Source organism: Martes martes, assembly GCF_963455335.1.
Source record: "Martes martes genome assembly, chromosome: 1".
NCBI lineage: Eukaryota > Metazoa > Chordata > Mammalia > Carnivora > Mustelidae > Martes > Martes martes.
Genome location: NC_137888.1, coordinates 1,015,299 through 1,041,047, shown reverse-complemented (window position 1 = coordinate 1,041,047; position 25,749 = coordinate 1,015,299). Strand labels below are relative to the sequence as shown.

Below are 25,749 nucleotides of genomic sequence, written 5' to 3'. Positions count from 1 at the left end.
GCTGGTCACGTGCATTCACCCTTCGCCCCATAACCTGTGGCACTCGAGCTGGGAACCCACACCTGGCCAGGCTCCGGTGCGGGAAATCTGGCTGGCCGGCCTGTGGTGGCTTCCCCGAGCGCAGAGGACGGGGCCACAGGCAGTGCGGGGTGGGCAGGTGCGGCTGAGGACACACGTGGCCTATAGGGCCCCCCGCCCACTCTCCACGGCAGGGCCTGCACCTCCGTCTCTCACGCTCAGAGGCTCTGGGATGTTGGGGGGCTGCTGGGGCTTGGGGGTCCCAGGGCACCTTCTCCCGGATCCGCGGGGCTGCGGTGCAGGGGGAGGCCTGGTGTGCGGCCTCGGACAGGCCCTCAGACTGGCCTCCCGGGAATGACGGTCACCAGGGGCCTGGATCGGCACGGAGTCACCAGGGAGCTCAGGCCCCGTGTGGGTCGGGCGCTTGCAAGAAGCCTCTGGACGGCGTGTGTGGATGTCTGCGAGCTGGGCCGACACGTCTGGGGCTCCAGCGGGCTGGGGGGCGGGGAGGACCAGGAAGATGGGGTTTCTGAGCGCAGCCGGCCTGCCCTCCTCAGGGTGCTTGTTGGCCTCCCGGCCCAGCTGTGACGTGCCCAGTCGTGGCCCCTGCCCAGCACGAGTCGCGCCCCGTGCCGCCTGGGCCGTGGAATGCCGGAGGCTCCTGCCCCCCGACAGGTGTCTGTGATCCCCCCACCTGGCAGGTCCCTGACCTTGGGGAGGATTCAGGGCCCTGGGTGTCAGCGCGGGGCTGCCCGGGGCCCGAGCGAGTGGAAGAGCTCCAGCTCGGGGCGTCCGGGGATCTGGTCCCCACGGGCCGTTTAGGAGAAGACGGCCACGGGGGGCCGGGCGCATGTCCTGTCCAAGATGGAGCCCCTGGTTTTTGTCGCCGCCTTTTGTAAGAATCTGTGAGCGTCTGACCCGACAAACCTCGTCACCCGACGGGCCAGTCCCACTCCCGTGCCCAGGACACCCGCAGTCACCAAATAACGGAGCCGTTTCTCCCGCTCTCACTTGCCAGGGTCCGTCGTCCAAACCCAGCCTCCCTGAGGCTCCCCCGGTCACTTCTCCGCCCTTAGCTGCAGACAGGAATGAGGAAAATTCCAGAACGGAAGAAATTGAGGAAGAAACCACGGTGTCCTCGTTGGCAGGTAAAACCGTTGGCTGGTGTGGCGTCTGTGTCTGTAGCGTGCCCGGGCGGCAAGGGGCTCTGTCCTTCGTGGACACACGCCCAGCCGGGGGAGTGCGCAGTGCCCACCTGGCCCCTGGTGGCCCCGGGCGAGTCGCCGCAGAGCTCTGGGCCTGCTCTTTGTGGTCCGTTTCTCGTGCTGCTGGGGCTGGTGGGGGTTTGCGGGGCCGACCCGCGGGCACTGCGGGCTCGCTGGGAGGACATGGGAGTTGGCTTGGAGGGGGACACGTCGTGGGACAGATCAGCTTCTGCCCGGGACCTCCGTGAACTAGGTCCGCATGTGGGATCGGGGATGTTCCCTGGGGACCATGGTGGGGGTTCTGCTGGCCGGGGTCGGGTAGGGCTGCGGGGGTGGGCCCTCCGGAGGCCGGGCCCCGGGGCCGCGGACACACAGAGAACGTCAGCTGTCTCGTCGCTAACGGGTCACTGTGAACGCGGCTGTTGGGGGCGGGGAGCACCCCTGTCTTCCCTCGCAGTCCCAGGGCTGCGTCCTCTCCTGGCGGCCCCCAACCCACCTCCCGCTCACTCAGGTTCTTAGGAGAACTCCGGTCCCTGCAGCTGTAGGACAGAGGCTCCCCAGGGATCAGTCCTAGGTCCCAAGGGACACCCCCGTTCCTCGGTTCCTGGCTCGCATCTTTGACCCCAGCCACAGCAGGGGGGAGTCCTCTTCCTGCTTTGAGTTTCCCGAACCTCCCCTCCCGCCTCACCCCTCCTGCCTTCCTCTACAGTTCTGGGGGATTATTGGGTTGTACCCCAATAATCCAGGTTAATCTCCCCACCTGTAAGTCGGCTACTCGGTAACCTCCAAGTCACGCCTCCAGAGTGCCCCCAGCAGCGCTGGACTCGGGTCTGGCGGGTCGAGCCGGGGCTTACGGAGATGCTGGCGGGGTTCCGCCCTCCACACTCACGTCAAGGCTGGAGGGAGGGATGTAGACTTTTTTATTTTAAAGAGAATTAATTGGTGTCAAAAAATTACTAAAATAAGACATGCTCCGTGCAGCTTAGAAACTTAGAGACCCGACAGGCGGTCCCCCAGGACCCTGCCATTCACGTTCCGCGTGCCCTTCCCCAAGGACCTGGCGCTGGGAGCGGTGGTCACGGTCCTGAGTGAGGGACTTACACCCTCCGGAGCCACAGGGTCACCCCACCTCGGCCTCACTGTGCCCCCAGCCCAGGGCTGTCCCAGGAGCCCTTGGGAGCCGCCCTCATGGGCCTGGGGTCACTTTCTGGTTTTGCTCCTGGTATGATCCGCGCACAGTGAACTGGGTGTGTTTAAACCATGCGGTCTGATGAGTTGGGACCCACGTGTCTTCCTGTGAAAGCATCACGAGGAGGACATGGCCGCGCGCCCCAGCCCCAGATGGCTGTCACCCACTTTGCAATCCCTCCGTCCTGCCCCTGCCCCGTCCCCAGCGACACCCGACCTCTCTGTTGCTGCGGACGCAGGCGTTCCCTGGAACGTGACGTATGTGGGATCACACGCCCCGTGCCTTTTTGTCTGGAATCATCGTGTTATGACTCGGTACTGTTGGTCCGGGTGGTCTCCACGTGTGGACGGACACGGAGCCGTCTGTCCACTCAGCTGCGGGGGGGCATTGCGTCATGTCCAGGTTGGGGCTGTGAGGGCGGGAGTTGCTGTGGGGTTCCGGGCGAGCCTCTGCGGGGACACGGCTCCTGTGTCTCCCAGTCAGCACCTCGGAAGGGAAAGGCGGGGCCTGGGCGCAGGGGTGCCCTTCAGTAGCCGAGAAGCTGCCGCCCGTTTCCCAAGGCAGCCGCTGCAGACGCCGTCCCCGCCGCTCTTGGGTGGCGCTGGGCACGGCCACCCTCCTTCACGCCCGTCCTGGCAGGTGCGCCGGGCGGCTCGGGCCCAGCCGGTGCCCGTGACCGGCGCTGTTGAGCCCCTTTCCACGGGCTCCTGTGCCGTTCACGCGTTGTCCTCGGGGAGGAATCTGTCCTGATCTTCGCGGGCTGCGTGTTTTCCCGTCCCCGAGTGCTGGGAGTTTTCACGCTCGGGATGGCGCGCCCCCGCCAGGTGTCCGTTCTGTGAATAATTTTCCAGCCTGCGGTTTACCTGTTCCTTTTGTTAATCGTGTTGCTAGGAGGGCAGAATGGGTCAGTTAGGGGTTTTGATGAAACTCCATTTATCAACCCGTTCATGCATGGATCTCAGCTCTGCTGCTGTGTCCGGGGAGTCGGCCCAGCCCAAGACCGCAAAGGCTTTCCGACGTGTTCTGGTCAGGGTCACGGTCCCAGGCTTTGCATTTTGCTCTGTGACCTGCTTTGAGTTCAGTTTGGCATTTGGCATAAAGTACGGTTCCCAGCTCCCCTTCCCCTCCGTGCCCTCCCCTCCCCTCCCCTCCCCTTTATTCCTGTCTCCTGCTGAGCTGCGGTGTTGCCCTTGTTGGAAATCCAGTCCCCGTGTGTGCGTCTGTCCCGAGACTCCCGTGCTGTTCCGTGAGTCCGTCTGGCCACACCGTCCTGATTTCCAGAGTTTTGTAATGTCTTGAGATGGCGTCGTGGGACGTCCAGATTTGCTCTCTCTTTGGGAAGCCGCTCTGGTTTTTACGTCCTTTGCATTTCCTTGTGCGGTTTAGACTCCGTTTGTCTTTTCTGCGAGGACGGCCAGCAGGACCATAGGCCGGAGCGTCTCTGGTCCCGTGGCCAGTCCTGGAGGAGGCTCGGGCGCCCGGCGGCTCCGCGTCTTCCACACACGGTCTCTCTCCTCTGTTTTCCCTCAACAAGACGTTGCCGTTTCGATGCTCGCTGAGGCGGAGATCTGACCTTTGCCTCAGCTCGTGCCAGTGTTGGGAATACGGGCCACGGAGGTTCGCACGCTGTGCCGTCTGCCAGGGGAAGAGGCTGCCCTCCTGCGCCGACCGGCACCTCGCGGGGGGTCCGCGCTGGGCTGCGTCTGACGGCCAGTCTGTGGGGCTCAGGGCCATCCGGGAGGCACTGGCGGGGGGTCAGGGGCTGCGGTCAAGGGCTCTAGCTGGCACCCCACGCTGTGGAGTGTGGACACGGCTCAGACTCCTTCTGGACGCAGGACAGGGTCCTGCAGAGCTGTGCCGGGGGCGGAGACGGGTACGGCCCTGGACGGCGGGGGCACCTGTCCCTGGTTAGCTGAAGGGCCTCAGGTCCCCTGTGGTCCCCACACGCTTCCTGCGAACCCTCCAGAGCACCCATCCCCCTCCCCCGCAGGGGAAGAATGTTCCTCCCGACCTCCCTCGGCGAACGGGCCGCGGGAGCCCCGGGCCTTCCAACTGCCTGGTGGTGCGGACCCTAGTGGATGAAGGTTTGGGGGCAGCCTTCGTGCATCCCCCAAATTCCTCGTCAGTTACAAATGGGAAGGTGCCCATCCTGAGTCCGTCCTGGCACCAGCAGGGCGAGCCAGTGGCTGGCGTCTCGTGGGCCTGTGCTCTGGGGTCTCCGGTCTGCCTGGTGTTGTTGCCCCGGGGCTCTGTGCGAACGTCCGCAGCTCCGGGCCCTCCTGAGGCGGCCCAGCAGCCCGTCTGGCCGGACTTGGCCCGCGGGCAGCTCACTTCCTGGGGTCCTGGCACGTCCACCGTCAACCGTCCCCAGGAAGAAGCTACAGAGGACGGCGTGGGGCCAGTGGAGACGCTTTGGTCCGAGCTGTTCAGTCACCGTGTGTAACAGCACGAGATGTCCTGACGGGACCACCTGGCGTAGGACGGCGTCCTCGAGCTTGGGGGGCGTGCGGCATTCTAGAGGAAGGGTTGCGATGAACGCAGCAAGTGTTAGGGGTTTGGCAAGAGAAGGAATAACGTGTGCGCACGTGTAAGAATGTGCACGTGTGTGCAAGATAGGCACGTGCGTGTGAGTGTGCGCGTGTGCGCACGCATATGCGAGAGTGTGCCCACTTGCCACGTGTGCGAGTGTGTGCGAGTGTGCGCGTGTGTGTGCGCACACGAACCATGCACGCACGCATGTGCGGGGTGAGTGCGTGCGTATGCACACGCATCGGTGTGCCGGGGACACAGCTGGGCTCCAGCAGGCCGCGTCCTGGGACCGCAGGCAGCCTGGGTCGGGCCGTGAGCCCCACGTGCTGCCGGGCCGTGCTCCGGGTGTGACGGCCGCCTCTGCCCCCCCAGCTCGGACCCCCCCCAGCTTGGATACGGTCACCTCAGGGAGCATTTGGAGCCTCGGGGGCAGCCTGGAAGAGGTGAGGCCCCTTCCCCGACCCCGGGCGGCGGTGCTTCTAGCATGCATGGGGGACCCCGGCACAGCTCCTGGGGCCACACTGCCTCTTCCGTCCTTGTCCTGGGGCTGCACCCAGGGGCACCAGTGGCCCCTCGCAGTGCTAGGAGCGCGTGGCTGGCCTGGTTGGCACCAGCACCCGCTGTGTGTCCTGTGCGTGTCCCCGGGACTGTGGAGGGTGCAGCCGTGGGCCCCTCAGCCTGTGCCCTCGCTTCTTCATCCCCAGGGTCCTGCCGTGCGGAACCCTGAGGCACCGCCTGTACCCGGGCCGCAGGGCCCCCCTGGCCCCCCAGGGCCACCAGGGAAGGATGGCATCCCCGGAAGGGACGGCGAGCCAGTGAGTCTACCTTTGCTGGGCTGGGCCTGGGTGATGGGCTGGGGCAGGAGGGGACAGGTGGGCAGGATGTGGCCAACCAGTAGGTCCTGGGAGGGCGACCTCAGGCTAGCCCTGACCTCGAGGCCACATCCTCCCTGCGCCAGGAGGCCGGGGGCGACCACCGGCAGGGCCAGGCCACAGCGTGTGGGGAGGGAGGCTCTCCGGGTCCACCCCTGTCCCTTCCGTGGGGCTTGGGGTGCGGGGCTCCAGGTCCGTGTTCAGATCGGAATGGGGACACGGGATGTCACTCTCTGTGGCTCACGGTTCTCTCGCTCGTTCCAGGGGGATCCCGGTGAAGACGGGAGACCGGTAAGTTGGCCTTTCTTCCAGAGCCGGGTTTATCTGTCACCTTGGTGTGAGACCTTCGGGCTTTGTGCCTGAGACACTGTCAACTCAACTCAGCACAGAGTTTTCAAAATGAAGCCATTTTGAAAATTCAGCTTAACTTTTGTCGAGAAAATACGAGTCTAACTATTGATCGAAAAATACCCAGTTACGTGTTCCTCCTCCGGCAGCTCCTCCCAGCTCAGCTGTCCGCCCGGCCGCCGGTCTGCGACGGCAAAGGGCCCGCTCCCTGACCGAGCTGCTGGTCTTTGTTTTCCAGGGCGACCCTGGGCCACAGGGCTTCCCCGGGACTCCGGGAGACGCGGGCCCCAAGGGCGAGAAGGTGAGTGTCTGAGGGTCAGGGCCCCCGGCTGCCCAGCCCTGATGGCAGCGAGGGCCATCCACCCTGACGTAACCGCTCTCTTTTGTCCCCAGGGGGACCCTGGGGTCGGGCCGAGAGGACCCCCAGGGCCCCAAGGGCCTCCAGGGCCACCAGGACCCTCCTTCAGGCATGACAAGCTGGTGAGTTGCGGCTGCGGTCCCTTCCAGCACGGGCCCATCTGCCGCCCCAGGGCGAAGCACCCCCTTCCCGGCTTGGCTTCCTAACACCTCCTTCAGACTCACCCGCTTCCCAAGTGGGTGTCCGGGCCTGGGGGTCGGCCCTGCCTTCCGGCCGCAGGGAGTAGGGGTCCGTGGGGCCTGCCAGGGTCTGGATCCTTCCGTCTGGCAGGCTGCGGCCCTTCCTGCTGCGGCTTCTCACTGGATCCTCCCAACTGTGGGCCGCGCGGGCAGGGCTCGTGGGGACTATCAGGCCAGGCCGAGCCCCCACCCGCTGACCTCAGGCAAGGGGACGGCCGGCTGGGAGGGCCGGGGCTCCCGACGCCATGTCCGTGGCTCTCTCCCTCAGACCTTCATCGACATGGAGGGGTCCGGGTTCGGCGGAGACCTGGAGAGCCTCCGGGTGAGTGTCCCCGGGTCCTGCCGGCTCCATGGGCACGCGGCTCCCGTGGGGGATGGGGCCGTCCCCTGGCAGGGGCTGTGAGCCGTGACCACCCCGTGGCTCTCCATGTGCAGGGCCCCAGAGGCTTCCCCGGCCCCCCGGGGCCCCCAGGAGTCCCAGGCCTGCCCGGAGAGCCAGGCCGCTTCGGGATGAACAGCTCAGACGTGCCAGGACCTGCCGGCCTCCCTGGTGTACCCGGGCGGGACGGGCCCCCTGGGCTTCCTGGCACCCCGGTAAGGCCTGCCTCCTGCCCCTCCTGTCCTTGTCCCCACCCGGGCTCAGCCTGGCCATACCCCTGAGTCCGCGGAGGGAGGGGCCGAGGCACCCGGCCATGCCACACGTGGGACTATTGTGGTTGGTCGGGCCACGGGAACCAGGTGTGCGTCATGGGGCATCTGCTCGGCAGCATGCTCTGGACCGGAGCTCCGTGCACGCGGCGTCCTCCGTGGCTGGCACGCCGCCCCGTGCGGGTGACCAGCCCCTCCCCTCCCGTATTCAAGCAACCCCAACAAAAGCAGAGGAGAGGAAAGAAATGTAAAAACCGCGCCCGCTGTGTGCGGCCTGCGAGCCGCGGGCACGGTCTCCGGTGCACTGCGATCTGGCCTGTCGGGGGTGTCCGCGGCCTGGATTCTGGGGAGAGCACACGCCCAGATGGTCGTCCGCGAACCCATGACTCTTTCTCTGCAACTGAGTTCCGCCCGGCCCCGCACTCTGCCTTTCTCTCCCCCAGGGACCGCCAGGCCCTCCAGGAAAAGACGGGGGACCAGGGAAGACGGGCCAGAAAGGCAGCCCCGTAAGTCTGCGGGGGCGCTGACCTGCGTGCACGGGAACCACCACAAAGGCGGCCACACAGGGCGGGTGGCCTTACTCCCGCGTGCAGCCACCGTCCACCATCTGTCGAAGCTGCCGGGGGTCTGACAGTGGGGGCCGGCGGCCTCCGGAGTTGGCTGAGAACAACGCAAAAATTCAGGACGCCGGGCCTAGTGTTTCCCACGGAAACGAGCGGACTAAGGGGTTTGGGGTTTGGAGTAAGACTGACGCTTGATTTGGAAGTTCTGTCTCGGGTTTAATTCCGGTTACAGCTGGGACTTCCAGGGTGGGGACGCCGGCCATCTTCCGTGCGACCCTTCTGTGAGCGCCTGGCGGCGTGGGGCTGAGCAGGGGCGCGCGGTCTGTGACTCGCCGTGCTCGGGGCCCTCACCGTGGGGACGGCTGGGCTAGAGGGGCTCTCCCCCCGGGGAGAGGCGGCCGTCATCCCCCTCCCCGTTGAGCCTCGTCCCGCCTGGAACGGGGTGGGGACGGCAACCCTGCAGGTGTGCTGGGCCGGGAGGGCTCCCCGGAGCGCTCGAGCCCGTCTCCTGGGTGCCGCGCGGGACGAGGTCGGCTCAGTGACGGTGGCCTCGTGGGTCGGGATGAAATGACTGAAACCGCTTGCTTCCCCCGCGTCGGCTGCCCGTCTTCCGCTTCGAGTGATTGTCGTCTTTCTCCTGCAGGGCGACGCGGGCGCCCCGGGACCTAAGGTACGGAGGAGACAGCAGGCTGTCCGCTGGGTGGGAGGCTGGAAAAATAAACAGGAGGGGTCAGCGCGGGCGGGGATGCCCGAGCCCAGACATCAACACCGAAGCTTCCCAAAGGCGGAAGGTACCAGAGGAGCCGGTCTCATGGGACCGGAAGGCACCAGGACTAAAATCGGGGAAGCAGAGTTTACGGTTCTGCTGAGGTTGGCCCTCAGGTCAGGCCGCGCTAATATGTCAGAACTCTGACTCTGTTAACCTGCTCAGGACGGCCCCTGCCCTGAGCCCAGCCCTCTGCAGGGGGGCCCCCTGCCTCGGCTCCCCACCCCCCTACCCTGCTCGCACGCTGGCAGGCCCCGGCCCTTGGGACCCGGGCGCCCTCCGAGGCATCCCAGCCGCTCAGGCCCTCCTGCTCCTGCACGCCCCGCCCCCCTCTCCGCGTGCTCTGGGCCCGGAATGCCCCGCCGCATCGATGCTTCAGGGCACCCTCCCTCACCGGCCGCCACGGCCCCTCCCCACCCCTCCGCCCCGCGCCCGCCTTGCCCCAGACCTGGAGGGAGGGTCTCAGCGTGTGCGTCTGCGGGGGTCCCGGCCTCGTCTCACTTTGTCCACTTCTCTGACGCAGCCGATAGCTTGTGTCTTGCTGCGCTAGCAATTTGGGTCAGGCGTCCGGTCGCGGGGCCCTCGGCTGCTTCTGTCTCTACGGCCTGTGGGTCCCAGGGGTGCACATCGCTTCCGCTCACATGACCCGGGAGAGACCGTGGCGGTGTGGCCACGCCCAGACTGGCGGGGACACGGGAGAGACGGCGTCTGCCGGAGAGCCCGAGGCCTCCCAGGCCGTCCTCCCGGTCACCCTCGGGGGTTCGGTCGGCTCCCAAAGTCAGAGCAGGAACGGGGGCTGCCAGGTGTGCTCATCCAACATCTGCTCTCGGGTGGGCTCCTTGGGGGGGTTAGAGAGCACGCGAGGAAAGCGGGGGCACCAGGGAGGCCGCGGCTTCTCAAGGCTCAGCCGGAAGTGGGAACATCCTGTCTCCCCACCCGTGTAGGGAGACAAGGGTGACCCCGGCCCCACTGGCGCTCCTGGGGAGAATGGCTTGGCAGGAGCCCCCGGACCAGCTGGACCACCAGGGCCCCCCGGCCCCCCCGGGCCACCAGGACCAGGACTCGCCGCGGGGTTTGTGAGTACCAGCGGCGGCCGCCCCCAGACAGCCCCGGGCACTGCGCCCCGACGGGCGAATCTCCAGCCCCGTCCGAGCCCCCGTCCGAGCCCCGGGCGCAGGCTGTTTACAGCCCTGCCCGACTCCCGACCGTGGCAGCGCCTGGACGGTGCCGCACGGTGGAACCGTGGGCCGTGGCAAGGAGCCGCCGCCCGTTTCCTCGTGCGGTCCCTGCTCAGGGACCGTGTCCGCTGCGGCAAGGCTGCTCCACGGGAGAGCAGACACCAGACCCCGTCAGACAGCCCGGCCCCCGGCACGTGCTCGGGGGGCTGCCCGGGCCCAGCGGGGTCCCTGCCGCTTCTCCTCGGAGCCCACCCCGCTCGGCTACGGCCGAGTCTGTGCCAGCCGCTGGCTCGAGGAAGGGGCTGCTCCTGTAAGAGACCCCCGCCCAGGCGCCCCTCCTGTGCTCTCCGCAGGATGACATGGAAGGCTCCGGGGTGCCCTTCTGGTCGACGGCTCAGGGAGCCAGCGGGCCGCAGGTACTGTCCTCGCGGGGCTCGCTCGGCTCTCGGGGAGGGGATGTCCCCGGGCCCAGCCCCCGAGTGGGACCCGGCAAGGCCGCTGGCTCCTGGCACCATCCACACTTGGGCCCTTGGGACAGGAGCGGACTCTGCACACGGGAAAGCGCCCGGTGGTGCAGTGAGTGGACGGGAGGCACAGCGGCCCCCGAAAGGTGGCTCTTTCCAGAAAGTAGCATCCTCCAGCCTCCGCATGGCTCCAACTTGGGGACGTAATAAACTTTTGACCGGAGTAGAATTTTTTCAGTGAACACGGGCACATTCCCGTGAAATCCCTCCTCGTTCTGCTGTTAACGTGCGTGCGGGTCGGGCCTGGGTTTGGCTGGAGCTGCTGGTGCCCTAGAAGGCCCAGTACTTAGCACAGGTGAGGGGCACGTCCTGGGGGTGGCCAGTGCCTCGGTCGTGGCCACCGGATGCCCGACGCCCTTCGGCCAGCGTCTACCATGGGTCCAGACCCCACCTGGCGAGGGCGAGCCGCTGGCAACATTAAGGAGAATCTTCTCTTGGCGGAAAGGAGTCCCCTGGTGAGCTGTTTGCCCTTTAATTTGGTGTCTTTTACGTAATAGAAGCCCCTGGTCTTGGGCTCAGTGAGCTGCCTGGGCCTCCCGTGGATGTGATCCAAGAGGTGACAGGTCATTCTTACCGTGACCCGAGGGCAGAGGGACCCGCCAGGAGGTGGCAGCGAGGTCTCCGGGGCGCGGGTCCTAGACCCGAGTACACAGATTCAATGCCCTTGACCCTGGAGGGGTCAGCAGGGCTGTTTTATGACCGTGGAGGTCATGGAGACCCCGGGGGGGTCGCAGCAAAGCTGTGCAGCCCGTGCCTGGGGCAGGACCAAGGGCGGTGGCCCATCTGCTCGAAGGCGCTGACCCATCACTCCAGCAAACGGCGGCCAGTGCTCGTGGAGGGCACCAGGCTCGCCCGCCGCGGTCACTCGCGTGCTGCCTGAGGCGTCCAGCTGGTGCCCAGAACAGACCCTCGCTCCTGGGACTGCCCGGGGCTGCCAGCACCTGTGGGAGGAAGGCCCTCCCTGCCGGACCTCAGGCTACTTTCCTTCTCTGTCCCACAGGGACCCGCCGGCCCGCCGGGGGTCAAGGTCAGTGAGCACCCCCCTCCCTCCATACTAGGGGAGTAGCAGGAGTTCGCCCTGGGCCGTCTGTGAACTACGGGGAGCCCTGATGGGAGGGGACGGTCACCACCCGCCCCGAGCTTCCCTGTCGGGGGGGAGGCATCCTTCTAAAGCTGCGGTCCCTGCCTTTGCACATCTGAGGGTGCTTGCGACCTGGGGAGATGAAGGAACCTGCCCCCCACACCTCCCAGACTCCGGGGCAGTGGGGTGACCGCCCTGGGACTCTTCCCACCTCCCTGCTTTACTCTCTGCTCCCCACCAGCCCCTCCCCCTCCCCATGGGGGGCCGGGGGGTGGGATCCCTAGGAGGGCACCCCACGGGTATGCCATGGCCCCCCGGACACGTGGGTTTAAGGGCATACGCAGGTCCAGTCTAGGGTGTTCTGGAATGTTCCCCTGATGGATGTTGTTTTAGAAGGTTTTGCTTTGATTTGCAAAACTTTGGGATGTCTCAGAAGGTCGCGTTTTAGAAAGACACAATTTCTCGCTTTCTTAAAAATGGAGCCGCTCCTTAGAGCGAGCGGACGGCCCAGCTTCCGGAGTAGTCTAGGCCGCATGCGTCAGCTCACCGGGCCCGCACAGCTCCCCGCGGCCCCCGGGGACCCCCGCTCTGGATGGGGCAGGGTGGGGTCTGGGAGAGGCCACCCGCATCACTAGCCCTCCCAACCTCCTGGAGGAGGGAGAGGGTCGGCGCTGCCATGGGGGTGGGCTGCCGTGCTCCACACTCACGGGCCCTTCTCCCACTCTAGGGGGATCCTGGGGTAACCGGACCGCCGGGCGCCAAGGTAAGGAAGAGCATTTTCTTGGGTTCGGGAAGTCAGGGATCTTCCCCAGTCCCAGTCGGAGCAGGGAGGGGCCCCATTGCCCCATCACCCCATCGCCCCATCCCCTTGGAGCCAAGGGACTAAGGATGAGGTTTGCATGGAGTGACCTTCAAGGCCAGACCCAGGGTCATTCTTCCTCTGGTCCTTCCTTGTGCTGTGTGGCCTCAGCCTTCCTTCCTTAGAGTCCAGGATTGTCCCAAGGGCACCCACCCCCAGGGCAACTCCCAGGACACCCTAGGATTCTGACCCCCCAGGACACCCCCGTCCAGGACACCTGCCCCCTGACATGCCAGGACACACCCCCACCCCAGAACAGGCTTCCTCCCAGCTCTAAGGTGTGACTCTTGGGAACCACACGAGTCTGTCCAACCATGGTCCCCTCCCCTTCTCTGCCCCTTGGGGCTCCTAAGGAGGATGCTGGGGGCCCACTGGGCTGAATCGCCCTTGGGGGTGTGAGCTGGTGACCTGCAGAAGCCCCGGCTTTCTCAGCCCCCTGACCCCAGGGTTCACAGGCGAGTGGGCTGACATTTGTCTCTCCCTATGTTGGATACAGGGAGAAGTCGGGGCTGATGGACCTCCCGGCTTCCCCGGCCTCCCTGGCAGAGAGGGCACAGCTGGAGCCCAGGTGAGTGGCTCCCCAGGACAGCGATGGGGGGACCGTCCCCCAGGTGAGTGGCTCCCCAGGACTGCGATGGGGGGGACCACCCCGCAGGAGCTACTCTGATAAAGCCAGAGCCTCGGTATCGTCTCTGGGGGTTCCTGACCAGTCCTCTATACCCCGAGGGGCACAGACCCTGGCGCAGACCTCTGTGGGCTGGCCTGGCTCAGCGCCTCCCCCAGGAAGGAAGAACTCTCTCCATCTTCACTCGGAGCCTGTGCTGGGGCTCTGGGGTCTCCGGGGAGGGAGGTCAGGTTCTGACCCGTTTCCTTTTCATCTCTGCAGGGACCCAAAGGAGAGAAAGGGACCCCGGGAGAGAAAGTGAGTTGGGGCTCAGGGTCCCCGGGCAGAGCAGGTGCATGTCCAGGCCTTGGGGCTGTCCCCGCCCCCTGCCACCTGCATGGCCTCGGAGACTTGGGGCAAACCTCTCAAGCCTGGGGTCCTGGCTTGGAACCTGCCCTACTGGGGTGGGGGGCTCTCAGGCCGGCCCCAGGCACCTCCTCACACCCAGAGGGCATGCGGGTCCCGTCCAGAGACCCCCGCAAGCAATCTAAGTGCTGGACACAAGCTTTCTCTTCCAGGGCGACCCAGGGAGGGACGGAGTGGGACAGCCCGGCCTCCCCGGACCCCCCGGACCCCCGGGGCCTGTCGTCTACCTGTCGGAGCAGGATGTAAGGACGCTGAAGCCGCTTTCTGAGAGCCCTTTCTGAGGCCTGGGGGGGCCGCCGCTCTGCCCCCCCAGCACTGGCTACAGCTGGTGCAGCCCCAACCCGGACCCCATGGGGGGACCCGTCGGCTCTCCCCACCCAGGGGGACCCCCAAAGACGCCAGGGTTTACGGTCTGTCGGTTCTATTCAGAACCCGCAACCGTGTCTCATTCCGGGGACACTTCTACGTTATCTAAGAGGAGAAAAATACGGGGCTGTGTGTCCAGCCCCGTATTTTTAAATTTTAAATTTTAAATTTTAAAAATTTAAATTTTAAATTTTTAAAAACGGAAGTTTTGTAGCGGAAAATCGAGACGGAACAGGCCTCCCCATCAGGGTCCCCGGTCCCGCGCCCGCACGCTGCCCACGCTGGCGGCTCCACTCCAGCCCCAGGCCCAGTACGGAGGTGGGGGACTGGCCCCGGGCCCCAGGGTCTCCGGAAGATTCTCCGGTGCGGGGCAGGCTCCCAGCAGGTGGCTTCCCCTCTGATCCGAGGGACCTGGAGGCCAAAGCCTGGAGGACGATTGAAGGCAGTTTTTCTTGCACGGCGTTGCTGTGCGGTTCTGTGGATCCTGTAAGAAGAGTGGACTTTTGTCACAAACGTGTCTCTTCCTTCCTTCCTGGGTTCCGTGTTTCTCCGGCGTGTGGACAGAGAGTGCTGGCCGGCGTGCCTGGACCCGAGGTACATGTGCTGTCCGGGTGGGAACGGCAGCCCGCGTCCGTGTGCCACCCTGCACCTCTCCGCACCCCCACCTCCCACCCCTGCACCCCCCCCACCGCGCCGACCCATCCCCTGACCAGTGCTGACCCGCCTCGCGCCCCGCGCCCTGCACTGACCCGTCCCTCTCTCCTGCAGGGCCGGCCAGGGTTCGCGGGCTTTCCCGTAAGTGGCCTCCCTCTGTCCTGCGCCAGCCGGGGACCCCGGGAAGCCCAGTGGTGCAGCGTGCCCGCAAAGCTGAGGAGCCCTCTGGGTCCTGAGCGGAAGCCCCCCAGGACCAGGGTGGAGGCTTGGGGTGGGGTTCTCGGGCAACGTGTCGCGGGCCCTCCTCCGCCCGACTCAGGTCCCGGCCAGGAGGCAGCTGTGGTGGACAGGCTCCCTCACGTGGCCCTCCTTCCTGTCTGTCTCCCCACAGGGACCAGCTGGGCCGAAGGGAGATCTGGGCTCAAAAGGCCAGCAGGGCCTCCCAGGACCCAAGGTGAGAGGCCCGGGCACCAGCTGCCCAGGGATGCCCTCGCCATGACCCTGGAGGGGTGGACACATGACCTGTGGCCAGGAGCATGTGACCAATTCTGACCTCACATGGCCCGTGGAGGCTCCCCCACCCCAGTGCCCAGGGAGGGGAGGCCCCCACTCACCACGCTCTGGGGGCTGGGGGTCAAGGACCCCCCTTCCCCAGAGCCGGCCTCATGCCTATCCCCCGCGCTGTTCCAGGGTGAGAAGGGCGAGCCCGGCCCGGTCTTCAGCCCCGATGGCAGCATGCTGGCGCCAGGCCAGAAAGGGACCAAGGTGAGTCGGGTCCCTGAGACCACCCACCTTCAACCAGGCCGGGGAGGGGCGTTGCCAGGGGCTGTGGAAGGGCCCGAGAGGGGCCAGTTCCTGCCCCCACACGAGAGCCGCTCCTGAGCAGGGTTCCAGGAACTTCCATAGCCTGGGCCCCTGGCCCTTTCCTGTCTGTCCCTTGGTCACAGCCACACTGGCAAGGACCTCGACGTCCTGCAGAGCCTGGCATGCCCAGCCTGGCCACCACCGGCCGGCCCCTGATTCTCCCCTGCCTGTCGGCTGAGCCTACCCTGCAGACGGGCTGGGGACTCTCCGGGGGGTGGGGGTGTCCAGTCCAGGCCTCGCCTGTGGGAGATGCCCCGCCCTGAGGATGCGGCCGTCCCTCAGGGGCTGCCGCTGCCGTGGGGTCCAAGCCCTCCTCCCTCAGGAGGCTCAGAGTGGGTTGAGGGGGCTGTGCCCAGGCCCCCCACCCCCAGACAGGCTCTGAGGGTCTCGGGGGGTAGCTGGATCTGGATTTGGTGGCCGTGGGGGGCAGTCCTACAGGGGCCCCGAAGGCTCTTTGGCTGTGGGACCTTGGATCTCCAGGCCCAGAGAACTCTGCCAGCCCGAGGCCGGGGCGGCCCCCAGGCGGGCCTCACCCAAGCACCCCAGCCCAGAGCTGCTGCCTGCTGCTGTATCCTCCCCTCCCTGGTGTTGTCACAGCCCCGAGGGCGCGGCCGGGTGGGGGGTGACTTGCTGCCGTCTGACGGTGCCTCTGGTTTTCCGTTCAGGGAGAGCCTGGCTTCCGAGGACCCCCGGTGAGTAGCCCCACACCCCCCACAGCAAACACGCACGTGCAGTGTCCAGGAACATGCAGGCCCCGAAGGCGCCGGCCATGGCCCGGCTGGAGTGGCCCGAGCAGACCAGCTACACCTGTCAAACATGGGGGCAGGTGGCGGGCGGCAGGCCACAGCCGGGGCTGGTCTCTGCTCAGCTGGAAGGTGGCTGCTCCTTTCTGCAGGGTCCCTACGGACGGCCAGGGCACAAGGGAGAGATTGGCTTCCCCGGGCGGCCGGTAAGGACCTGGGATTTCATGCTGCGTGCGGGCAGCATGGGGGAGGGGAGAGGACCCCGGGCCCTCCCAATGCCCTGCCCCGGGGACCGTCCCTGCATGAGGACAGCTGTCTCCAGGACAAAGCCCAGCGATGCCCAGCTCATGGGTGGCTGGGGCGCAGCGTCTGGCTCCCGGGGAGATCCTGGGTGGGAACCGAGAGCGGGCGAGGCCCGATGGGAGGCAGTGCCAGCAGCCCCCTACCCTGTGCTCTGGCCCAGGGTCGCCCTGGGATGAACGGATTGAAGGGGGAGAAAGGGGAGCCAGGACACCCCGGCGTCGGCTCCGGTGTGAGGGTGAGTGTCCCCCAAGGGGCGGCGTGTCAGGAACACTGAGGGCCGCAGGGGATTCCCTGCACTGTGACCCCGCTGGCACCAGGCCCCCCCCGCTGACACGAGGTCCCCACACGCACGCACACACCCGCCCACGCTGCCACGCAGACCCCGCGTGGCTCTCAGAGGGCACGGCCGCTTCCAAACACGCCCCCGGCCGTGGTGGCTTCCCTTCGCCCCGCACCACGGCGTGACCCTCAGCGCCTCTGGTGGCTTCCGAGCGGGGGTTTCTTTGGTAGTTCAGGCGTTTGTAATCGTCTCTGCCTGCAGAGGCGGGACCTGCTCACAACCCTGCGGCCAGGCGCCCAGCCAGCCGCCTGGCGCCCTGGGGGACTTTGTTCCTGGAGGTCCGGCCCCGAGGCGGGGGCACGGGCGGGGGCACGGGGGTGGCCACGGGCAGGCGGGGATGGCGCACTACCTCACCCGTCGCTGGTCTCTCCCGACGCACATGGTCCAGGACACTGGCCACTCTCAGAAGAAGCCCTTGTCTCGGGCCGCCGGGCGGCGCCGGGCTCCCTCTACGGGCAGGAGTAGGGAAAGTTCCCACCCGAGCTCGGCCTCCGGCGCGGGCCTCTGGGGCTGCCCCTTGAGCCTGGAAACACACGGACTCCGCCTTGGGGTGCTCGCCCCCCGTGCAGTCCTGTCGCCCTCTGCGCGTGTCCCGAGGGATGTTCTGAGAGGGGCGGCTCCGTGCCCAGGGACCCCCACAGCCACGGAGCGGACGGGACGCTTCCTGATTCTGTGCTTTCCGCGTTCAGTTTTCTGATGCCACTGAGCCTTCTAGAAATGCTCCCACCCACATCTGCCCCTCTGGTCCCCTCTCGGACCTGGCTGGAACGTGACTGACAGAGCTCTTCTCCCCGTGCAGGGTCCTCCCGGTCCCCCTGGGCCTCCGGGGCCCCCAGGGCCTCCTGGGGTTCCCGTCTATGACAGCAACGTGAGTTCCCCCGTTTACCGAGTTCTCTCCTCTCCCTCCTCCTCACAGGCCCAACCTAGGCCCACCCCCAGGGGTGTGTGGCTCGACCCCCGGGGGGGGGGGGCTGACCCCGAGGGAGGGGCTGAACTCTGGGGGGCTGACCCCCAGGGAGGGGGCTAACAATTTCTGGCAGAGGGGTTGGCTGGTTGGGACCCAGGCCCACCTACCTGGCAGGCCCCTCCCTGGGGCAGGAGGGCTGGGGAAGGGCGGGGCCTCTCTGGATCTGGGAGCCTGAGGCTCCGGCCCCCGGGTCCTGGAGGGACACACACGCTGCTTTATGAGGTTCAGCCACATGAAGTGACCCGCAGGGCCAGATTCCATCACAAGCAGGGCTTCCGACCCCAAAGCCCGGTTTCCTCTCCCTTCTCCTCGCTGCCTGCTGGGGTGTCCGTGTGGCCTCGCGGAGGGGCGGGGCCTCTGGGCTGGGGGGCCTGCGTGGGGGCCAGCTCCGCTCGGAGACTGCCTCCCTCACTGGCAGCTTCTCCGCAGGCCTTTACGGAGTCTGGCCGCCCTGGAGCCCCAGGATTGCCAGGTGAGGACGCCCGGGACCTCGGGGAGGGCGGGCGGTGGCCCCTTGCAGGACGCTGAGTGCCCGGGGACGCTCTGCTCCCGGGGCAGCAGGAAGTCTGGGCGTTTAATCCAGGTCAGTCACAGCCGCCCGGCGGGGCCTCCCGGGGCCTCCCAGACCGGCCTTCCAGGCACGACAGCAGGGGACACAGCACGGCCTGCACTGGCTCCCGGCCCTGCCTGCTGTCAGCAGGCGCTCGCCCGCAGGAGGGGCGGGGTCCCCGGGGGCAGCCTGGGGCGGAGCTCTTGCCCCGAGGTGTCCCAGATCCGTGTGACGCAGCTGCCCCAGGGTGTGGCCCGGTGTGGTGGGCCGGAGGGCTTTATCACACATGCCCTGACAGGTGCGGGCACCTCTGTCCCTCCAGGGCTCCAGGGGCCTTCTGGACCCAAGGGTGACAAAGGAGACGTGGGCCCTCCAGGACCACCAGGTGAGGATGCTCTGGGCGGCCTTGGGTCCGGGAGGTTCCCCGACACTGATGCGCCTGTGCTGATCCGGCTGCCCGCCTGCTGGAAGAAGCCCCTCCCAGGCTCGCGGGGCCGGACAGGACCTGTGGCGCTAGGTCTGGGTGCGAGACACCTGGGGGGCCTGGCAGCAGGGCTGGGGGGTGGGGCTGGGCCTAGTGTGTCGGGGTCCCGGGATGGTGTGTGGGAGCCCTCATCGGCCGGACTGTTCCGGGGTTGGGGGGCGGGGAGAACCTTCTGCCAAATTCTTCCCCTGCTGGACGAAACACAAGAAAACAGCAGCGTGAACGTCGGGGAGCCGGCAGACCGGAAGCCCAGAGCGCCGGGGCCCCCAGCCCCAGGCAGCGCCAACTACAGGGTGGCCCGCCAGGACCTCCATGGGGGGGGGGCTGCAGCTCAGAGTGAGGGCAGGTCGGAGGTGAAACCCCGGGTTTCCTCCAAGGGCTGTCGAGCTTGCGGAGACTAGGGCTTAATGAGGCTGAGCAGGAGAACAGAATGGCCAGAACGGACCGGAACGCAAGAGGGAGCGCACATGCGGGCGAGGCAGGCCCCGGGAGACGCAGCTGCGGCGGAGACCTAGGCGACAGGGTGCTCTAGCAGGGGGAGGCGAGGGCGTCCGCAGGGAGCTGGGACCCGTGGAAAGCATCTGTTCCATTCTGGAAGGGAGAGCCGGACCCGAGGACTCTGCATGGGACGGGCGAGGGAGCGAGGGGAGGGGAGGACTGCGCCGAGCCAGGGGACAGGGCTGGGGCGGGGGGGACACCGGCAGGAGAGCATGTGAAGGCGCCAAGGGTTTTCCAAGACCACAGAGAGACTCAAGGAGTCCTTCACACAACCGGTCAAGACCGGACTCCTGGCGAGAAGAGAGTCGCCGGAAGAGGCTCCAGGAGGTGGAGAAGCTGCGAAACTGAGACGCCCCTTGGGGCCCAGAAGCAGCAGCCACGAGGCCGTCCCAGGACCAGCCCTGGCGGGACCGTGGGGCCTTCTGGGAGATGGAGGTGACGCCGGCGGTACACGTCGCTGAGGGAAGAGACGCCGCCCGGAGCAGGTGGCCCTCGGCCACGCCAGACTCAAGTCGGGACGCACCTTGCCGGCTCAGGGACGAGCCGAGAACGGAGCAGGAGGGCGCCGCGGAAGCTGACACGCGGGAGGCCTGCCCCGGGGAGAAGGCCGGAGAGGAGAGAGAACAGAGCCGACGGACACGTAGAAAGTGGCAGGAGGAGTGGGTCGAACGTGAAAGCACTCGGTGCATCAAACATGAGGACGGCGGCTACGGCAGTTACAGGACAAACCCGTCAGCCAGATGAGAACAAAACCGTACGCCGCTCAGCAGAGACGCTCGGCAGCGTGAGGACACACCTGCTGACCGCGGGAGGACGGGGAGGCCTCTGTGGGGAAGGGAGCTGTCTGTGTGCTTGTGTGTGAGTGTGCACCTGTGTGTACCTGTGTCTACCTGTGCGTGTGCGTGTGTGCACCCGCATGTACACGTTGGTGTGTGTGTGCGCACTAGTGTACACGTGCATACAAACGCATTGTTTGTGTGTGTGTGTGTGTGTGTATGAGAAAGAGGTCACACAAGTCTATCTTGAGGCAGGAAACGTTGCCAGAAATTCTAAGAAACTGTTGATGTCGATAAAGGGGGAAGCCCATCAGGAAAACACAGCAATCCCGGATTTCTGTGCACCCAGCAACATGCCTTCGCGAGGTCAAGAGCAGGCCTGGGCGGGACAGCAGTTGTCTCGGGGGGTGTGGGGCTCCCGGAGGGCAATGGGACCACGCATGGAAGAGCGGCTCGGACGGGAGGTGGAGCGGCTGACGGCAGGTCACCGCTGGGCAGGTCACCGCCCGGCGACCACAGGGTTCTCTGGGGCCCGGTCTGCACCCCACGGGCCCGCGCGGGACACAAGCGAGCAGGAAGTCCGCGTCAGGGCCGCACGTTCCAGATGCGGAGAAGGCACATGGGAGCAGACACACTGGAATGGAAGGTGGTGAGGGGCTCCCCGCCCTCATCGGCGGCCCCCGTGGGCCCCGGGGCAGCAGGACCCCAGAGGGGCTCCCACCAGGCAGGCCCCCCCGCCCGGCCCCGGCCCCAGTCCCCGGGGTTCACCCAGCCGCCGTGTTTCAACGGCTCGACACGTCGCAGCCCCACGTGTCTCAGCCCCGGCTCTAGAAGTCAGAGGACGAGAGCAAAGTGACCTTGGGGAAGAGATGAGCCGTGAATGAGAAGGTGCGGACCAGGCCGCGGAGAAGACCCCGATGCTGGCGCGCCCCCTGCCAGACGGAGCGCGGAAGGGCGGCGGGCGGGGGGAGCCTGCACGGCCACCCTCCTGGGGGGTGCCCGGGCCTCTGACCCTCTGACCTCGGACCCTGGCTGCCACGGGGGTCCCAGCACGGCGGGAAGCCGGGGAGCGGAATCCCTGCTGGGTGTTTTTGGAAAGGAAGGAATAAAACTGCCATTCAAGCCCTGTTTGAACATGGACCTCCTGAAAGGACGTGCAGATAAACCCTTGGAATCAGTCAATTCACCGCCGTCAGGAGGAGACTTTACAAAAATCAACGACCCCGCGTAAACAAAAACAAATCCTAAAAACGTGTCATTTGGAGAACAGGGTCAGGAGGGTGGCTCCCACGGCGGGGGGGCTTCTGGGCAGGGGTTCCGGGCACCGGGCCAAGCCGCCAGGAATCCCCCCCAGAAACAGAAATTCTGGAAGGCGAGGAAGGAAGACGTAATTGGGGGTGGGGCACTGCCGAGGGGCTCACGGAGGCGCCCTCCCCGCTTCTCTCCTGCAGGACAGTTCCCGCTGGACCTCCTCCCGCTGGAGGCTGAAATGAAGGTGGGTGACACCCGCCCCACCCGCCTCGCGCTCCGCAGGGTTCGGGCAGGGCGGGGAAGTGGGGAGCCGAGCCCCGTCCGTCAGGCCGGACCTGGGCTCCGGAAGCTTCCGCCGCCTCACCTCGCGCCTCACCTCGCTCACGGGGCCTCCTGGGGTCAGCCCTGCCCCCACGCCTGTGGTGGCAGCCGGGCCGTCTCAGACCAGCGTTTCCATCCACAGGGGGAGAAGGGGGACCGAGGGGATCCTGGGCAGAAGGGTGAACGGGGTGAGCCCGGGGGTGGTGGATTCTTCGGCTCAAGTGTGCCCGGCCCCCCCGGCCCGCCAGGCTACCCTGGGATTCCGGTAAGTCTGGGCTCCCCGGGCCTGTGCCAGGGTTCAGGGCCCCAGGGTCCCGGGCTGGAGCTGCAGCAGGTGCAGCCCGGCCGTGGACGCCTGTGAGGCCCACAGGCTGTGCCCGCGAGCTCTCCCCTCCAGTTCTCATCCCCAGTTTCGGGATGGGGGGGCGCGTGGCCTGGGCGCACCTCCATCCAGCCGGGGGGGCAGGGACACGAGGGACCCTCACCCAGCCCGTCACGCCTGCTCTCCAGCTGGCACTGATCTTTCCTCTGGGACCATCCGCCCTAAAAGTCTCCAGGGAGCCCGGACCACAGCTTCTGCCTGGGGGGCGGATGGGGAAGGAGGGCTGTCAGGGGGGCTGCCCCTCCGTCTGTGTTCTGAGATTGGGTCCCAGCAAAGGATGCGCGGTGTGGGAAGCCAGGTTTCCCAGGCCGTGGCATGGGGAGGGAGGAGGCGGGGAGGGAGGCAGGGGTGCTCGGAGCTGCTCCCTGCAGGACCTCTTGGAAAATGCAGCCCCCCCCCCTCAGGCTTTTCTGTCTCCTGTTTTGTTGACCCCCCCCCGACTAGGGTCCCAAGGGAGAGAGCATTCGGGGCCAGCCTGGCCCACCTGGACCTCAGGGACCCCCTGGCATCGGCCACGAGGGGCGTCAGGGACCCCCTGGGCCCCCTGGACCCCCGGGTCCCCCAGGGCCCCCTTCCTTTCCTGGCCCTTACCGGCAAAGTAAGTCTGGCAGGGGAAGGGGTCCTGGGCTCCCACCAGTCCAGCCGGGGCCACGAGCTCCATGTCTGGTTTCTCTCCTACAGCCATCAGTGTTCCCGGCCCCCCAGGCCCACCTGGGCCCCCTGGGCCCCCTGGAACCATGGGCACGTCCTCCGGGGTAAGAGTCCTCCCAGTGTCTGGTCAGATGCTCCCTGCCCCGGCCTGGCCGGCCGCCCTTCCCTTCGACGACTGTGGGTGGGCTTTCAGAGACCCCCAGTGCTGGGCCCAGCTTTGGCCCTGTGGCAAGGGCACCGCAGCCTCGAGACGTGGTTTCCGAAGCGGAAGTGGGAGCCAGGGGCAGCAGGGGACTCGGGGGGCCAGCCAGTGAGAAGGGGCCCCCGGAGAGCTCACGGGGAACGTGGGGACTTGGCGTCCAGCCCTCCCCGCGGGGGGCCTCCCCAGCCCACAGAGCCTTCTCAGGGACCAGCCTCGTGGGGAAAGGGACACACGCGAGCCCGCACGATGGCCCCCACCCCCATGAGTCCAGGTGCTGCCTGTGTGGGACGGGGACCCACCAGGTCGGGCTCCTGGCAGGTGAGGATCTGGGCCACGTACCAGACCATGCTGGACAAGGTGCCCGAGGTGCCGGAGGGCTGGCTCATCTTCGTGGCCGAGAGGGAGGAGCTGTACGTCCGGGTCCGCGGCGGGCTGCGGAAGGTCCTGGTGAGCTCCCCGCACGCACGAGGGGGCAGAGCGCGTCCCCGGCCCGCCTGCGGTGTGGGAGGGGTCGGGGGAGCACGCGGGAGGGGCGGGCCTGAGCCGTGGACGCCTCACGGGGTGAGTGACAGACGGCGCTCTTCTCGACGTTTCTTTACTGTTTAACGAGTGGACTGTTTTTTGGAGTTTAGGGTTCACGGAGAAGTGACCCTCCTGTTTATTTTTTTTAAGATTTTTATTTATTTGAGAGAATGAGCATGAGCGGGGGCGGGGTGGGGGGAAGGGAGAAGCAGGCTCTGCACTGAGCGGGGAGCCCGGCCTGGGGCTCGATCCCAGGACCCCGGGATCATGACCCCAGCCAAGGCAGACGCTTCACTGATGGAGCTCCCCGAGCGCCCCCCTCCCACTTTCAAAAGTAAACGCGTGGAAGGTGGTGTGTGCCAGGCGCTGCCGGGGAGGGTGGGGTGTCAGGCATCGGGGGCCAGTGGGGTAACCCCTGCATTTTCTTCCAGCTGGAGGCACGGACGCCACTCCCGCGCGGGACGGTAAGGAGCCGTCTCCTCTCCACAGCCAACGACGGCGGCTCCGGGGCCCTGGGATGCGGGGTGTGGGAGGGGTGCACAGACCATGAGGCTGCCTCCCTTCGGGCCACGCTCACCACCCTCCGAGGGTGCCAGGCTCAGAGATGGACGCCTGGGGGCCCGAGATATTTGGGTTTCCCGCCACTGTGGCTCTTCTCCAACGGCCCGGAACCGAGGCTGCCTTAGGGGGTGTGTGTCCCAGGTTCCGCCAGTCTGTCCGCTCAGAGCCCAGGGGGTCCACTTCCGCACGCATTCATTCATTCAGCCTGGTCCTGGGCCCTCCCGTGTGCACTGTTTCAGACAGGGACACGCGGGCCCGGGCCCCGTGGAGCTCCCAGCAGGAGGACACGTGGTGGAGATGGTGGGGAACGGGCGATTTATGTGATTCTAGATCGCTAGCGCGGGGACCCGGTCGTAGGGCCCTGGGATACAGGCCGAGGCAGACTGCGGTGCGTCAGGAGGCCTCCGGTGCTGCTGGGGATTGGACGGGGTGCGGGTCGCCTCCCTGAGCTGGGGTGGAACAGGGCCTGGGGGCGGAGAGCTGGGGTGTCTGCAGGGGTCAGGAAGGGCTGGAAAGCCAGGGATGTGGTCCTGACCTTGAGCACAGGCCCAGGTGACCGCTGCCGGGACCAGGCTGGCCGGACTCCCGCCCTAACGCTCCAGGGCACCCCAGGGCCAGCGGGTCCACCGTGCAGCTCCCCACATGCCGGGGTGCGGACGAAGCAGGTCCCAGACAGGCAGCCGGCACTCAGCCCGTCCAGGCAGGAGCACCGGGCCCTTGCCACCGCCTCTCTGTCTGCAGGACAACGAGGTGGCCGCCTTGCAGCCCCCTGCGGGCAACCCGTACCCCCGGCGGGAGCTCACCCACTCCACGGTGCGGCCCTGGCGGGCAGATGACATCCTGGCCAGCCCCCCGCGTCTGCCGGACCCCCAGCCCTACCCCGGGGCCCCACACCACGGCTCCTACGGGCACTTCCAGCCGCCTCGCCCCACCGGCGGGCCCACCCACAGCCACACCCACACCCACCAGGACTACCAGCCGGTGGTGAGCGACCCCGTGGGGATGTCAGCCCACAGGGACTCCGGGGCTGCCGGGAGGGTTCTCTAGGCCTGGGACCTGCCCTCCGGTGGAGGAAAGGGCAGGGATTTGCCAGGGCGCTGGGCGGGGGTGGCGGCTGGCGGTGGCCGCTCTGGACCCCGGGACCCCCAGCACGGGGCACGCTCAGCCCCTGGGAAACGGCTGGCGGCTGACCCCGCGGCTCTCCCCCCGCAGCTGCACCTGGTGGCCCTGAACAGCCCCCAGCCGGGCGGGCTGCGCGGCATCCGCGGGGCCGACTTCCAGTGCTTCCAGCAGGCGCGCGCCGCCGGGCTCCCTGGCACCTTCCGCGCCTTCCTGTCCTCGCGGCTGCAGGACCTCTACAGCGTGGTGCGCCGAGCCGACCGCACCGGCGTGCCCATCGTCAACCTCAGGGTGAGTGCGGCGGCCCTGGGGGCCCCCCCGAGCCTCCCACGGGGCTGGACCCCCCTGAGCTGCGGCCAGGCCCGCGCGTGCAGCGTCCTTGGAGCTCAGGCTCGGAAATGCTGCTGGGGGGCTCAACGGCCCCCACGCCTCGGCCTCCGTCCACCACTGTGTGCTCCTCAGGGCCAGCTGGAGTCCGGGCCGGGGAGGGGCCGTGCGAGGCGGGCCGCCTCTGGCAGGACATCTCCAGGGAGGGAATGAGGCCCAGTGCGCTTCCCTCCCCAGGACGAGGAGCTGTTCCCCAGCTGGGAGGCCTTGTTCTCGGGCTCCGAGGGCCAGCTGAAGCCTGGGGCCCGCATCTTCTCTTTTGACGGCAGAGACGTCCTGCAGCACCCGGCCTGGTAGGCTCCCCGGGCCGCGCCCCCCAGCAGTGGCGGCAGGGGTGTGGTCTGGGAGGTGGACCCCCAGGGACCAGGGATGGCCGGCTCTGCGCCCCCTCATGGGCCCCA

The 25,749-nt window shown here is 67.1% G+C and overlaps 2 protein-coding genes across 5 annotated transcripts in view; one reads left to right on the top strand and one right to left on the bottom strand.

Moving 5' to 3' along the window:
* The window catches only part of COL18A1 (collagen type XVIII alpha 1 chain), an 85,211-nt gene that overhangs the window by 58,969 nt on the left and 493 nt on the right, over positions 1–25,749 (top strand). For all 4 annotated transcript variants that reach the window (XM_080819489.1, XM_080819488.1, XM_080819487.1 and 1 more), the window contains 36 exons: positions 1,037–1,166; positions 5,314–5,384; positions 5,646–5,756; positions 6,078–6,104; positions 6,400–6,462; positions 6,555–6,641; positions 7,027–7,080; positions 7,194–7,352; positions 7,850–7,912; positions 8,613–8,639; positions 9,680–9,811; positions 10,267–10,329; positions 11,438–11,464; positions 12,246–12,281; positions 12,874–12,945; positions 13,264–13,299; positions 13,560–13,649; positions 14,338–14,367; positions 14,542–14,568; positions 14,819–14,881; positions 15,118–15,192; positions 15,957–15,983; positions 16,187–16,240; positions 16,498–16,572; positions 17,477–17,545; positions 18,074–18,116; positions 18,517–18,579; positions 21,404–21,447; positions 21,667–21,789; positions 22,351–22,504; positions 22,588–22,661; positions 23,078–23,206; positions 23,713–23,745; positions 24,584–24,826; positions 25,055–25,252; positions 25,526–25,641. In XM_080819489.1, coding sequence (XP_080675615.1) covers positions 1,037–1,166; positions 5,314–5,384; positions 5,646–5,756; positions 6,078–6,104; positions 6,400–6,462; positions 6,555–6,641; positions 7,027–7,080; positions 7,194–7,352; positions 7,850–7,912; positions 8,613–8,639; positions 9,680–9,811; positions 10,267–10,329; positions 11,438–11,464; positions 12,246–12,281; positions 12,874–12,945; positions 13,264–13,299; positions 13,560–13,649; positions 14,338–14,367; positions 14,542–14,568; positions 14,819–14,881; positions 15,118–15,192; positions 15,957–15,983; positions 16,187–16,240; positions 16,498–16,572; positions 17,477–17,545; positions 18,074–18,116; positions 18,517–18,579; positions 21,404–21,447; positions 21,667–21,789; positions 22,351–22,504; positions 22,588–22,661; positions 23,078–23,206; positions 23,713–23,745; positions 24,584–24,826; positions 25,055–25,252; positions 25,526–25,641 — 2,888 coding nt within the window. The remainder of the gene's footprint in view (positions 1–1,036; positions 1,167–5,313; positions 5,385–5,645; positions 5,757–6,077; positions 6,105–6,399; positions 6,463–6,554; positions 6,642–7,026; positions 7,081–7,193; positions 7,353–7,849; positions 7,913–8,612; positions 8,640–9,679; positions 9,812–10,266; positions 10,330–11,437; positions 11,465–12,245; positions 12,282–12,873; positions 12,946–13,263; positions 13,300–13,559; positions 13,650–14,337; positions 14,368–14,541; positions 14,569–14,818; positions 14,882–15,117; positions 15,193–15,956; positions 15,984–16,186; positions 16,241–16,497; positions 16,573–17,476; positions 17,546–18,073; positions 18,117–18,516; positions 18,580–21,403; positions 21,448–21,666; positions 21,790–22,350; positions 22,505–22,587; positions 22,662–23,077; positions 23,207–23,712; positions 23,746–24,583; positions 24,827–25,054; positions 25,253–25,525; positions 25,642–25,749) is intronic.
* Positions 13,883–25,749, bottom strand: part of SLC19A1 (solute carrier family 19 member 1) — a 37,026-nt gene continuing 25,159 nt past the window's right edge. Inside the window, exon 6 of the mRNA XM_080819516.1 lies at positions 13,883–14,257. Within this exon, the coding sequence (XP_080675642.1) occupies positions 14,018–14,257 (240 nt within the window). The 3' untranslated portion in view covers positions 13,883–14,017. The remainder of the gene's footprint in view (positions 14,258–25,749) is intronic.